The sequence below is a fragment of the Mustela erminea genome, chromosome 3 (genome assembly GCF_009829155.1).
Source record: "Mustela erminea isolate mMusErm1 chromosome 3, mMusErm1.Pri, whole genome shotgun sequence".
NCBI lineage: Eukaryota > Metazoa > Chordata > Mammalia > Carnivora > Mustelidae > Mustela > Mustela erminea.
The window spans coordinates 60510645-60525883 of record NC_045616.1 but is presented as its reverse complement, the minus strand read 5'-3'; the positions used below and the strand labels follow the sequence as shown (position 1 = coordinate 60525883).

General features: G+C 41.8%; 1 protein-coding gene across 2 annotated transcripts in view; it reads right to left on the bottom strand.

The window, feature by feature from the left end:
• ARSB (arylsulfatase B) overlaps positions 1 to 10638 on the bottom strand; it is a 167840-nt gene extending 157202 nt beyond the window's left edge. Inside the window, exon 1 of one of the 2 annotated variants that reach the window (XM_032335889.1) lies at positions 10038 to 10638. In XM_032335889.1, the coding sequence (XP_032191780.1) occupies positions 10038 to 10355 (318 nt within the window). In that variant the 5' untranslated portion in view covers positions 10356 to 10638. The remainder of the gene's footprint in view (positions 1 to 10037) is intronic. The other variant, XM_032335888.1, reaches the window with a different exon arrangement.
• Between the last annotated feature and the right edge of the window lie 4601 nt (positions 10639 to 15239).

Genomic DNA, 15239 nt, shown 5'->3' with positions numbered 1-15239 from the left:
GGCAGAACCCATTCCTCTTTCTGTGCCAGTAGGCAATGCCCTATTCTGCCTGGAGCCATGGGTCTCAGCTGCTCACATTCTTAAAGCAAACTTGAAGCCGAAGTCAACAATTACTGACAATGCTGCTGACAGTCCCTTTTCTATATTTCCTGTCCAAGGTTCTATGTTAGGCATGAGTGAAAAGCCCTGAAACGTCCTGTCCATTTATCAATGTGATTAAGAAAAATGTGACTTGGGTCCCTTAAGAATGAAACCTTGGAGTCATCTTTCATTGCTTCTATTCCCTGCGAAGGTTACAGAGTCTGGTGGAGCGGCCTCCTCCGTACCCAAGGTGAGAATGTTCCCAGTTGAGGATCAAAGTTACTTTCCTTACTTTTTTCCTAGAAGGAAACGTTCCCACTAAGACCTACTACTATTTTACCCTTTAATCTTTTTTGTTTCTTAAAAAGAACGCAGGGGCCCTAGAAATGGCATATCACCATACACGGTGAAGACAGTGAGCTTGAACTCTCTCAGGAAATTCTCAGCTGTTAAAGTATTTAGCACATTCATTCATTTAGTTGTTCAGCACTGACTGCTTCTCCAGGCCAGGGACAAGAAAGGCCATCTACTGGACAAGTCAGACGTGAGAACAAACAACCATACTTACAATATACCTACAATATGTACTAAGAATACAGAGCTATAATGAATATTAGGATTGATTAAAGTTAATTTGTAAGAATATAGAAATTTAGTATTTTCAAGTCTTCTTTTGAACTAAAAGCACTATATAAATTCTACTAAAAGCTGACGGATTTTTATTTATCTGACCACTTTGACAAACATCTTTATTACATACTTTTATTGGAATATATCTGACATATAACATGGTGTAAATTTAAGGTGTACCACATTTACACATTCTGACATCATTGCCCTGTAGCAATATTTAGCTCATCTATCATGTTACATAATTATCCTTTCTTTTTAGTGGTTGGAATCATTTAGTTCTAGTTTCTTAGCAAACGTGATGATTGTAGTACAGTATTCTTGTCTGTAGTTGTTGACTATACTGTACATTAGATCTCTAGGTTTTATTTACTGCTTATTGCACATCTGTACGCTTAAACAACATCTGGCCTTTCCTCCCTCCCCGTGAAGGACTTTTAAATTAATACTTCAATCCTGAAATTTCAAACAAGGGGAAAGTGAACATAAAACCTATTTCATTATAGGCACAACATGCCTCCAAATGATACCAAGAGAGTAATAAACAGGGGCTCTGTACAGGAAGGAGGACTGAGGGCCAAGATGAAAAGATTTTTTTTTTAACGCATACCTCTATTTGAATCTCTTAAATGTAAAACTTTAAAAATATTTCCTAAAGACAATTTCAAAAATAAGCTTACTTAAAAAAAAAAAAAAAGGTGGAGGGGGGTTAAAAAATTGAATTTTATTACATGAATAACATGTATCCAAGGAATGCCACATGGCAGTCATTGTGGTTTCTTAATGTGTATTTACTCAGAACACTGTTAGATGAGAAACGTTCTTAGAGTAGCCTTCAATGTAACATTACTATGAAAACCCAAACAAGTAAGCTGAAGTTTAATATCTTATCATGAGCAGGCAGTATGAGGACAGGGAGACCCTGCCTTCACCTCTGAGCTCCCAGCGTGCTTTTCATACCCTTCCCTGCTCAGTTCCAGCCAGAGACCTTATCCCTGTTCTCAGAGCTCACTGCTGCCACTGGGTCTGCACTGGGCTGTCCCTCCCATGGGTCTAAATTCTCTTTCCCTGGATCTCTGCACTTGGGAGAGTGCCAAAAGTTGGCTGACTCTTCATTCAGCCTCTGCCAAAAGTTGGCTGACTCTTCATTCAGGCCTCTGCCGGTATCTTCTTGGAGATAATTCCCTGAGCCACTTAGCACTTTACCTACTTTATTTTCTTCTCTACATTTATCGCCAGGCCCTTTAAATCCACTTAGCTAACTCATTTGTTTATGTGTTTACTTCATCCCCCCCACCCCCTCTAGGTCTCTCCTTCCCCTCAGACTGCAAGCAACAAGAGATCCCCAGAGTACAGCACAATGCCTGGCATAAAGAGCTGCTCAATAAATATTTGTTGAATGAAAGAATGAATGAATGCATTATACTTAGTGGTGACAGACTGAAAAGCTTTCCTCCAAGATCAGAATAAGAAAAGGATGTCTACTCCTGCCACTTCTAATCAAGAGTGTACTGTAGGTTCTAGTTAGGGCAATTAGGTAAGCATCCAGAATGGAAAGCATCCAGATTGGAAAGGAAAAAACAAAACTATTTCTATTTGCAGATGACAGGGTCTTGTATATAGGAAATCCTAAAGCTATCTCTCTCTCTCTCTCTCTCTCTCTCACACACACACACACACACACACTTTCAGAACTAGTAGGTTCAGCAAGGTTGCAGGATACAGATCAAATGTCAGGTACATTTCCATACACTAGCAATGAACAACTGAAAATGAAATTAAGAAAACAATTCCATTTATGACAATATCCAAAAGAGTAAAAACTTAGAACTAAACATAACCAAAGAATTGTAAGACTTGCATGCTGAAAACAACAAAACATTATTGGCAAGAAAGTAAAGAAGACCTAAATAAGTAGAAACATATCCCTTGCTCATAAATTAGAAGACTTACATTGTTAAGGTGGTAATATTCCCCAAATGGATTTATAGATCAATGCAGTCCCTATCAAAATTTCACTGCATTTTTTACAGAAATGGACAAGGTGATCCAAAAATTCATATGGAAAAGAGAGGGGCCCAGAAGAGCCAAATCAATCTTGAAAAAGAACAAAATTGGAGGACTCAGATTTTCTGATTCTGAGACCTACTACAAAGCTAGAGTAATCAGGATGGTGTCGTGGTGCCATAAGAATGAACATATAGATTGAGATAATAAAACTGTTAAGTCCAGAAATAAACCCACAGACCTATGGTCGACTGATTTGTGACAAGAGTGGGAAAAGCATTCAGCAGGGAAACAATTATCTTTTTAACATATGTCGCTGGGACAACTGGGCATCCACATGCATCCACATACCTCAAAAAAATACAAAAATTAACTAAAAACGCTTCAGAGACCTAAATGTAAGAGCTGAAACTACAAAACTTTTAGAAGAAAACATAGAGGTAAATCTTCATCATTTTAGTGGTTTCTATGCCACCAAGACCACAAACAGCCAAAGAAATTAAGTTGAACTATATCAAAATTTAAAACTGTTATACATAAAAGGACACGATCAAGAAAGTAAAAGAAAACCCACAGAGAAAATGTTTGCAAACCATGTATATGAAAAGAGTTTAATACCCAGAATACACAAAGAACTCCTACAACTTAACAATAAAAAGACAACCCAATTTAAAAATGACAAACAGATCTTCTCCCAAGAAAAATACAAATGACAAATAAGACATGAAAAGATGCTCAAGGCCATTAGGGAAATCCAAATCAAAGGCACAGGGAGATACCATTCCACAGCCACCACCATAACTAGAAAGCTATGATCAAAAAGATAGGAATGAGGGCTGGCAAAGATATGGAAAACCTGGAACTCACATACATTATTGTGGTGTGAATGGTGTACCTCCTTTGCAAACAGTTTGGCAGCTCCTCAAAAAATTAAACAGAGAGCTGCCATATGATCTAGCACTCCACTCCTAGGTATATTCCATGGGAGGTGACCAAAAAAAAATATGTTCACACAAAAACTTGTGCATGGACATTCGTAGCAGCATTATTCACAACAGCCAAAAGACAATGTCCATCAATGTATAGATGGGTAAATAAAATGTTGGCATATCCATACAATAGAATATTATGTGGCCATAAAAAGGAATGGTACATGTCTTAATATGGATGAAAAGAGATCTACCTTATGATTCCATTTATATGAGGTCCAAAATAGGCAGATCTATAAAGGCAGAAAGTGGATTAGTGGTTGCTGGAGGCTGGGGGAAGCGGGGAATGGGGGGTTGACTGCTAGCAGTTACGGGGTTTCTTTTTTGGGGTAATGGCAAGTTTTAGAATTAGACAATGTTGATGACAGCACAACCTTGCAGATATGTGAAAAACTGATAGATTAGACACTTAAAATGGTGCATTTGATGGTATGTGAAATACAACTTAAAAAAAAAAAAGTTGAGTATAAGAGGGGTGCCTGGCTGGCTCAGTCAGGGGAGCATATCACTCTTGATCTTAGGGCTGTGAGTTTGAACTCCATGCTGGGTATAGAGATTACTTAAAAATATAATCTTTTTAAAAAATAGAGTAACAGAAAATGGGCAATATCTTATGTTGCAGGTGGGAATGCTGATTCATAAAACCTATTGAAGTACAATTTTGTAGGATTTCTCAAAATTACAAATGCATCTACCCTTAAACCCAGAAAAAGTCCTTTTCTAACCTTTCTAAGAATTTATCCTACCGATATATTTAACCATGTGTAAAAAGATATATAGTGAAGGCACTGACTTCAGCTTGGACATATCAAAAGACTGGAAACAATCTACACCTCCATCATGATGTGACCGGTTAAGCAAATTATAATATATCCATTTAACAAAATAGTATGCAGATCCATGTAACAAAACACTATACAGTTGTAAAAATTGAGACTGCTCTTTTATAACAACGTGGAATTATTTCAAATGTAAAATAAAACAAACACATGAAGAGTGTGCTACCATCCACATAAAAAGAAAGGGAATGTTCACATATGTATTTGCTTGTATATACATAAAATACCTTTCGAAAGATATACACATACAATCAGATAACACTGTTTGCCTCCAAAGATGGGCAACGGGATGCCTAAGGAACAAATCAGTGTGTGTGTGTATGTGTGTGTGTGTGTGTGCATGTGCGTGTGCATAGGTGACGATTTCCAGTAATCTTTGAGTTTTCAAACCACTATACTTTCTACTCAAAAAGATGAACAAAATATACATTTAAAGTATTTTTAAAATAAGTAATGAAGGAGTCGTTAGGTTGTAGAGAGACCTGAATTCTAGTCCTGAATTTACCAATAACCATTTACTTCCTCTTCTGATCAGTCTCCCTTTTCCTCATTCCATCAAACTCTATGAATTTTTCACCAAAGTATGCAGGTTTAAAAAGGTTCATACATGAGGATTCTGAACAATTATGTCTCAGTATAAAAGGCTGGGTTCAAGTTCCTATAGAAGCAAGTTCCAGCAGAACAAGCCGCACAACCTTGCAAGGCGCATAGCTCTGAGCAGGAGTAATCTCTCTTCCCGCCAGTAGATGGGGTCAGTAGCTATGATCAGGTTCATTTGCCAAATTGGAAACCTGCTCTAAGGGACACAAGGACTTAGCCTCGAAGAATTGTTGAGCTAGAACGAGCCTGAGAGTTCAGCCCAGCTCCCGTATTTTACAGATGTGGAAAATGATGTCCACCTGGTCAGAGTGTGAAGACTGACACGGTGAAGACTGGAATCCACATCTCATTATTCCCACCCAGTCCTCTTCATTAAATACTTTAATAAGCCAAAAGACTAAAACTCAGAATTTGGGAAAACTCGGTTCAATCAGGCTAGGCTTAGTTACCACTTTACACTTTTCTAAAGTTACAGGAAGGGGCGCCTGAGTGGCTCAGTTGTTAAGTATCTGCCTTCTGCTCAGGTCATGACTCTGGGGTCCTGGGACTGAGCCCCACATCAGGCTCCCTGCTTGGTGGGGAGCCTGCATCTCCCTCTCCCACTCTCCTGCCTGTGTTCCCTGTCTTGTTGTATTTCTCGCTGTCAAATAAATAAATAAAATATTTTAAAAAATAAAAAATAAAGTTACATGACTATGGAAGGATTGGTCTTTAAATATTCTATTAAAAGATGGTTAAGTTCACAGAACTATTACATAGTTCTTTCAAGTACCTAATTTTGAAATAGTGAACAAATTTCCTCATTTTAGTGTCTAAATTTTGGCACAACCCGTGACTCGTTCAGAAATAAAACCTCTCCCCCTATTTTCATTTTCCATTTAACATAGGTAACTCCTAACTTGAAACATGATGGATTAATTTTTTGTTGTTGAGATGTTTGGAAATGACCTAAACACCCCCAAATAATGGATGATTTAGTAAATCTGAAGCAGCTCTTGTGATATTTTTAATAATTCTGAGTGGGCAACAGTGTAGTGGTTACAGAGCCACACGGCCTGGCTATGTCCTGGTCTACCACTTATTAGCCCTGTGACCTTGGGCAAACTTCTTGCCCTCTTCCAGCCTTGGTTTCCTTGTTATCAAATAGGGATAAAAGTAGTACCTATCTCATTGGGTTGCTGAGAAAAGTCAGTGAACTGAAGTGTAAAATGCTCAGAATGGTATCAATCTATAGTGTCTGAGGACAATGAAGCCCCTTAGTTCTACCTGAAATGTTGGGTCCTTTAAAAAAGAATGCTTGCTAGCCTGAGGTAATTTGTAATTGGGTCTTCTGAACTCAGAATAAAACAGGGGAAAAAAGTCAAGTAAAATGTTCGGGGAGGCTAGCTTGCTACACTGAGCAGTCTCTGAGCTGTTTCGGAATACTTAGCTTCTATCCTTTCTTGGCTCCTTAACTACAGGATACTCTATGCTCATTTTGTCTCCAAGATGGAATGGTGGTGACTTGTGGAGAAGGACGTTAGGGGACAAAAGCAGCCAATTATAAGAACAAGTTTTATAAAGTATGGTACTTCCCTGTTCTAGTCTGTAAGAAGGGAGGAAGTTAGAGAAATGAATGGCTCTCCCATTCTTCTACAATTTGAGTTCAGTTCTCTTATTTCAGGGCATTGCAGAACTATTTGGAGTACACCCTGCCATTCTCTCCTTTCTTCTTTACTCAAATGCTCCTTTACTCCTACTAAGTGTCCAGGGTGAGATGTGCCTTTGAGCAGGGATTTCTGATTATACCTTGCAGTCAAAGCTAGACCTGGGGAAAGTACTTAGGTCTGCTGGTGAAGGGAGCCATCCTTTACCTCCATGGAAACCTGGGCAAGAGCTACTTCTCAGAGTCGTAGTAAAACTCTGTCTTTTCTGTTTCTACAAGTCTTCAGATCAGTGTGGAAATTTTATCACAAATAAACCCTCCCTTCTCTTGATTTCTGGACAATGAGGCTAAGATTGATAGAGCGGCTACATGAACACAGATTGAGGAGGGCAAGGTTCAAGCATATCCTGTGACTTGCAGAGTAAGGGCTCAAAATATAATTGTTGAATAAACAATACGTGTATAAGAAGGTATGCTTGTGTTCTCAAACAGTCTCCTTTTTTTTTTTTTTGTATTTAATATAATAGCCATAATCACACCAGGGTCTTAAAATCATCAATCTTACTCAAATTAAGCAAAAAGTACACAATTTTATGGGCCTGAGATGACTACTGGATACAGGAGGGGAACAAGACCCAATTTTACCATTTTCTAGCTATGTGATTCCTAACTTGTAATCAAACTTCTACAAGTTCATTTCCTCATCTATAAAAGGGGATTAAAAGTTACAGCTACCTCATGGGCTATTTCAAGAAGTCACTTTAAAAACAGTAAAGCACTGTGCAAATGTTCTCAATATTCTTATTCATCTAACATATGTGCACGCTCTCTGTAAGTACACATATCTCTGTTAACTAAAGAGACATTTTTATTTTTATTTTTTTAAAGATTTATTTATTTATTTATTTGACAGACAGAGATCACAAGTAGGCAGAGAAACAGGCAGGGAGGGCGCCTGGGTGGCTCAGTGGGTTAAGCCGCTGCCTTCGGCTCAGGTCATGATCTCAGGGTCCTGGGATCGAGTCCCGCATCGGGTTCTCTGCTCCGCGGGGAGCCTGCTTCCTCCTCTCTCTCTCTCTGCCTGCCTCTCTGCCTACTTGTGATCTCTCTGTGTCAAATGAATAAATAAAATCTTTAAAAAAATTAAAATAAAATAAAAAAAAAAAGAAACAGGCAGGGAGAGAGGAAGGAGGAAGCAGGCTCCCCATTGAGCAGAGAGCCCAATGTTGGGGGCTTAATCCCAGGACCCTGGGATCACGACCTGAGCCGAAGGCAGAGGCTTCAACCCACTGAGCCACCCAGGCGCCCCTAAAGAGATGTTTTTAAAGAAAAGCTTTTAGAGATAACGTGAGCTTTCACTTCTCATCTGTCCTATTGGCTAGTATCAAAAGAACAAGAAATAGTAAGTGTTGGTGAGGATGTGGAGAAAAGGGAGCCCTCCTGCACTGTTGATAGAAATATAAGTTGTACAGTCACTAGGGAAAACAGTACAGACAGTCCTCAAAAATTAAAAATAGAGCTATCGCATGACCTAGCAGTACCACTTCTGCATAGTTATCAGAAGAAAGGGGCAAACCAATCTGAGGAGATCTATACATCCCTATGTTCTCTGCAGAGCTTTTTTTTTTTTTTTTTTTACGATTTTTTTTTTCATGCGACACAGAGAGAGAGATAGCAAAACACGGAATACAAGCAGGGGGAGTGGGAGAGGGAGAAGCAGGCTTCCTGCTGAGCAGAAGCCCAGTGCAACCCTCGATCCTAGGACCGTGGGATCATGGCCTGAATCAAAGGCAGATGCTCAAGGACTGAGCCACCCAGGCGCCCCTGCAGCACTCTTTATAACAGCCAAGACATGAAAGCTACCTAAGTGCCCATCCACAGATAAAAGATAAATTAGATATAATATACAGTAATATATATTATATATAAATATATAAATGCAATATTACTCAGCCATAAAAAAGAATAAAACCCTACGATTGTCACAACACGGATGGAACCCAGAGTGTATAATGCAAAGTGAAGTCCAAGAAAGACAAATACCATATGATTTCACTTATGTGTGGAATCTAAAAACCAAAACAATGAACAAACAAAACAAGATTTTAGACACAGGCAACAATTGGCTTCCAGAAGAGAGAAGGGTTGGGGGGCAGGTGAAAAGGGTGAAGAGGATTCAGAGGTACAAACTTCTAAATAAAAAAAATAATAAGTCATGAAGATATAATATACAGCACTGGAAATATAGCCAATAATATTGTCCTAATTTTGTATGGTGATAATGACAGCTAGACTTAGTGTGGGGATCACTTCATAAAGTATAAAAATAGAAAATCACTATGATGCACACCTGAAGCCGACAGGATATTCTACACCAATTACACTTGAACCATAAGTAGGTAAGAAAGGTGCTCAGAAGCATCCAACACAAGGTAAAATCAAAATCTCAGCAGCCCAAGAAAAATCAGCCTCTGTAGGTGCACTGTGCCGAGGACTGGAAAAATGAATCTTTGGTCGGACAGCCCTAACCTAGGACCGCTGGGTTCGCAGGAGAGCAGAGTTCCACCCTCGGTGGGCATTCTCCTCCCCCCCCTTTTTTTAAATTGATTTTATTTATTTATTTGACAGAGATCCCAAGTAGGCAGAGAGGCAGGCAGAGAGAGAGGAAGGAAGCAGAGAGCCCGATGCGGGGCTTGATCTGGGATCATGACTTGAGCTGAAGGCAGAGGCTTTAACCCGCTGAGCCACCCAGGCGCCCCCACTCTTCTCCCTTTATTCGACTCCCCCCTCCCTCCGCTCCACTCCGGGTGCCGAGCCCCCTCCCTGTCCTCGGTGCGTAGTCTAGACTCTCCGCAGAGGCCGCTCAGACCCTTCGGCCTACAGCTCGCAAGCCCAGCAACTAGCACTCCCTTCGAAACCCTTTCACCCCGACCTTTAGAAAACGAAAGACAGAAAAAGCGCCGGAGGAGGTGGGGCTCGGGGGACTGCGGTCGCCTCCGGGCGAACATGCGCAGAGGCCGCGGCGGCCTGCGGGCTGGGGGGGAGCGGTGACCGCGCGGCCAGGGAAGGGGAGCAGCCGCCTGGGCTGACCCAGCTCGGGGAGCTGACCCCGCTAGCTGGCGCCCGCCCCGGCCTCCCGGCCCCACCTCCCAGAGGCTCGCGGGCCGCCGGGCCGAGCTGCGGCCGCGGGAGGGGCGGAGCGCGGCGCCGGCGGCGGGCTGGCGGGCCGCCGGGGGCGCTGCGTACCTGGTAGCGACCCGTGAGCAGCTGGCTCCGCGAAGGCGTGCACAGCGGCTGCGTGTAGTAGTTGTCCAGGAGCACCCCTCCGGCCGCCAGCGCGTCCAGGTGCGGCGTGCGGATGTTGGAGCCATGGAAGCCCACGTCGTTCCAGCCCAGGTCGTCCGCCAGCACGAAGACGAGGTGCGGCGGCCGGCCGGCCCCGGCGCCTGCGCCCGGCGGGGCCGCCAGCAGGAGCAGCCGCAGCAGCAACGGGAGGACGCCGGGGAAGAGCGGCCGTCGCGGGCCTGGGCCTCGGGGCAGGCTCGCCGCGCCGCGCCGGCCCATTCTTTGCCGCGTACGGTCCCCGCGCCTGTGGCTTCGGCAGCCCCCGGCACCGCTTGCAGAATCAGGAACTGGGCGGCCGGGCCTGCCCCGCCCCCGCACGGGATCTCACCCCCGGCGGGCGGCGGGCTGTAGAGGCCTGGCCCCGGGGCCCCCGCCGCCTCTGACCGGGGCCCGGGCGCGTGTGGCAGGGGAGGAGCCAGTGGAGAAGCGCCCGGGGGCTCCCGCTCCCCGGCTCCGCGGAAGCTCCGCTGATGCTTATGAGAGCCAAGATTTCTTCTCTTTCCGGAGACGAACTTTGCAATGTAGCATCCTCAGAGGAGCAGATGTAGCCTTTTTAGTAACTCTTCTCCATTTACAAAGCATTTTCTTTAAATTTCGCCAACAAACTCGGCAGCTAGGAACTATAAATAATGTACCCTCTTCCCCCCTCAACCCCCCGGAGCCTAACTCAAACTCACATCCTGAGCCGGGATATTTTAAAGGTCGTGGAGGAATCATTTCTGGCAAAAGAATTCATAGACTTGTGCAAGTGGGAGGTCGTTGGGGAGGCAGAACGCTAGGTGATGCTTGAGATGCATTTATGAATAGCATACGACCGTGAAGCCACTTCCTCCTCACTACCCAAAAGAGGGCCCAATACACACGCCGATGGCTCAGTGCCCTTTTGAAGGTGCAGTTTCACTTAGGCTGCCCTGAGGATTGGGGCGGGCGAGGGGCGGGGGGGAGTCTGTTGTGTGACCATTGAGTGGCTCATTAGAATGTTCTGGGATGAGCCTCTTCATGGCTGACTCCTCGACATTCAAGTAGTGAGCCAAAGAAGTATAGTATGTAATTTGCCTGAAATCATCTGAGGATGGAAGGGAAAGTCTCTTAACCGCATGCTCATTGAAGTGGCAAGTTAGCCTTATGACCAGTACATTCCGACCACCATTCAAAACTGTCTGCCTCTTCTGTGTCTGGAGATAGACTATAACTATTTACAATTATGGGGGCTGTTGGGTTAGGCACTCTATCCTTTCAGGTTATCTGAGTCTGATGCCATGGGAATTATTTCACAGCTTTGTAAGTTGTGGGTAACTGGTACCGAGGGAAACTAATTCTTTCTTTTTTTTTTTTAAACATGTTTTCTTTAAATTCAATTAATTAACATATAATGTACTATTGGTTTCAGAGGTAGAGGCCTGTGATTCATCAGTCTTATATATAATACCCAGTGCTTATTACATCACATTTCCTCCTTAATGTCCTCCCAGTTACCCCATCCCTCCCTACTGCTCCCCCCACCAGCAACCCTCAACTTGTTTCCTGTGGTTGAGTCTCTTATGGTCTGTCTCCCTCTCTGGTTTTGTCTTATTTTTTCCTCTCTTCCCTTATGATCTTCTGTTTTGTTTCTCAAATTTCTCATATCAGGGAGATCATATGATAATTGTCTTTCTCTGATTGACTTACTTCACTTAGCATAATACCTTCTAGTTCCATCTACCTCATTGCAAATGGCAAAATTTCATATTTTTGATGGCTGCATAATATTCCTATGTGTGTGGGGGGATGTGTGTCTGTACCCCATCTTCTTTATCCATTCATCCGTCGATGGACATCTGGGCTCTTTCCATAGTTTGGCTATTGTGGACATTGCTGCTATAAACACTGGGGTACCCGTGCCCCTTACATTTGTATCCTTGGGGTAAACACCCAGTAGTGCAATATCTGGGTCATAGGGTAGCTCTATTTTCAACTTTTTGAGGAACCTCCATACTGTTTTCCAGAGTGGCTGCACCAGCTTGCATTCCCACCAACAGTGTAGGAGGGTTCCCTTTTCTCCGCATCCTTGCCAAAATCCTGTTGTTTCTTGATTTGTTAATTTTAGCCATTTTGACTGGTTTGAGGTGGTATCTTGTAGTTTTGATTTGTATTTCCCTGATGATGAGTGATGTTGAGCACTTTTTCATGTGTCTGCTGGCCATTTGGATATCTTTTTTGTAGAAATGTCTGTTCATGCCTTCTGGCCATTTCTTGATTGATTCTTTGTTCTTTGGGTGTTGAGTTTAAGAAGTTCTTTATAGATTTTGGATACTAGCCCTTTATCTGATATGTCATTTGCGAATATCTTCTCCTATTCTGTCAGTTGTGTTTTAGCTTGGTCAACTGTAGAAACTAATTCTTGTTTATACATACGCAACTGAATTCTCTCCAGTGGAGTGACAATCCCCACGGCCAAGGAAACAAGTTTTGCCTTCACTTGCACATTTGTTTTAATATTCATGGTTTGATTCTTGGGTTGTCCTTTGAACTAGTTTTAACACCTTACCAGCTTCCCCATTAATTGAATCAAATAAAATCTTTAACACATATTTGTTTTTATATTTTTACAAGGGTCATTTTATCTTTTTTAAAAAATTATCCTTTAACATATAGAGTATTTTTCTTGTACATATAATTACTTTTCTTTGCATAAAGTGGATTAGTTAATGATACATCCAAGTTTAATCTCTAGTGGAATCAGTGGATTTAGCAGGAAAAAAATGTAAAGTTAGCATTACTCTCAAAAGAATAATTTTGAAGAGCTGTTTGATTCTAATTAAGGCTTGAAATTTTCATTTAAAGACACCGTAAGAGAATGGATAAGGAAGATGTGGTCCACATATACTATGGGGTATTATGCCTCCATCAGAAAGGATGAATACCCAACTTTTGTATCAACATGGACGGGACTGGAAGAGATTATGCTGAGTGAAATACGTCAAGCAGAGAGAGTCAATTATCATACGGTTTCACTTATTTGTGGAGCATAACAAATACCATGGAGGACAAGGGGAGATGGAGAGGAGAAGGGAGTTGAGGGAAATTGGAAGGGGAGGTGAACCATGAGAGACTATGGACTCTGAAAAACAATCAGAGGGTTTTGAAGGGGCGGGGGGTGGGAGGTTGGGGGAGCCAGGTGGTGGGTATTAAGGAGGGCACGTATTGCATGGAGCACTGGGTGTGATGAAAAAACAGTGAATACTGTTAGGCTGAAAAGAAATTAAAAAAAAGATAGAGCTCAAAGCAGAAAAATAAATAAATAAATAAAGACCCCATAAGAGATAATAAAAGCTTGAGAATTTTCTACTATGCCATTGCATGTCCTTTCTCTCCATAACTGTTCCTCTCTACCCTTCCTGATAGAAATCAAATTGCCCAAACATGGCTGTTGATCTGCAGAAACAGTTCCTCCTTTGCCCACCTTCTCCAGAACAAGCTACACTTACACTGAGACTTCCCATATTCTGCATTTTCAAACAAAAACCTATGCTAATTGTGCTCTGGAAATGTGCAAATGAATTAATTTAAAAGTTAATTTTATTTTTATGTCTCGAACACATGATATGCGGTACAGGCTAGTTATTATGAAGTCTCTCAGTTAGACTTTGATATTTCCTGATGACTAGACTCAGGTAATGGGTTTGTGCAGAAGTATCATAAAAGTGATATATCTACTTGAGGCTTCATATTAAGAAGGACATGATTTTGATTTATTATTTGATCATTTTGTTAAGGCAGCCATTTCTTCACTATAAAGTTACTATTTTCCCCTTGTAACTAATCATATTTTATGGGGAGATAATTTGAAAATACGTTTATATTCTATTTTTCTAACACTTTTTAGCACTCACTGATGCTTCTTGCTTTGATCTATTATTACTAGATGGTTGCTGAATGGTGATTTTCTAATTCTATCACTCCTTCTATATTAATTAGCTGTCAAGTAGGAAAGAAGTTTGCCTTCTCTCCCATTAATTTGTTCATTTAAATTACTCTAAACTCATGGATTCTTGTTTTAATCAATGTGCTTTACTATAATTATTTTGGTCCTCAAATTTCCTTTCATTTGACCAGTGGGAGCCCCTTCAGTCTGGCTCTTTGTACCCGTTTGGCATATCTTTTTTTAAACTTTGAGCATTCCCCTACTTTTTGATACAACAAGGTATTCTAGGTTCATCTTGTAATTTTCCTCCCCAAACCCTGGAATTAACCATTTCTACAAGGAACCCTCCCTGATTGCTTTTTTTTTTTTTTTAAGATTTTATTTATTTATTTATTTGACAGACAGAGATTACAAGTAGGCAGAGAGGCAGGGAGAGAGAGACAGAGGAGGAAGCAGGCTCCCCAATGAGCAGAGAGCCCGTGATGCGGGGCTCGATCCCCGGACCCTGAGATCACGATATGAGCCAAAGGCAGAGGCCTTAACCCACTGAGCCACCCAAGTGCCCTCCCTGATTGCTTTTAATGGAGGATGGCATCTAGAAATCAATATCTATGCTATAGGTGTGCTCGTTGCTACTGGGCTGTCATTGCTTCCAGGATCTCTCATCAGACAAAGATAGGAACTAGATGTATACATTCACGCAGACATAAGTATGTATATATAGTATATTGATGCATACAAATAGGTACAAAACCATAAGTTCATAGTGAATATCTCCAATTCTACTTTCCCCCTTTCCATACTATATGGGCAGTACCAATTTTCATTACCAGCCATTAAAATTTCATACTTTTTAATTTTTGCCAATCTGTTATGAGAAATGGTATCTCAGGATAGTTTTTGGTTTTGCCTTTTTTTTTTTTAAGATTTTATGTATTTATTTGGCAGAGAGATAGAAAGTGCACAGATAGGCAGAGAGGCAGGCAGAGAGAGAGGGGGGAAGGGAAGCAGGCTCTCTGCTGAGTAGGGAGCTCGATGTGGGGCTGGATCCCAGGACCATGGGATCATGACCTGAGCCAAAGGCAGCTGCCTAACCGACTGAGCCACCCAAGAGCTCCTGGTTTTCCATTTCTCTTGTGAGTAAGGTTAAACATCTTTTGAGATGTGGAAGGGCCATTTTTATATCATTTTTGTGAATT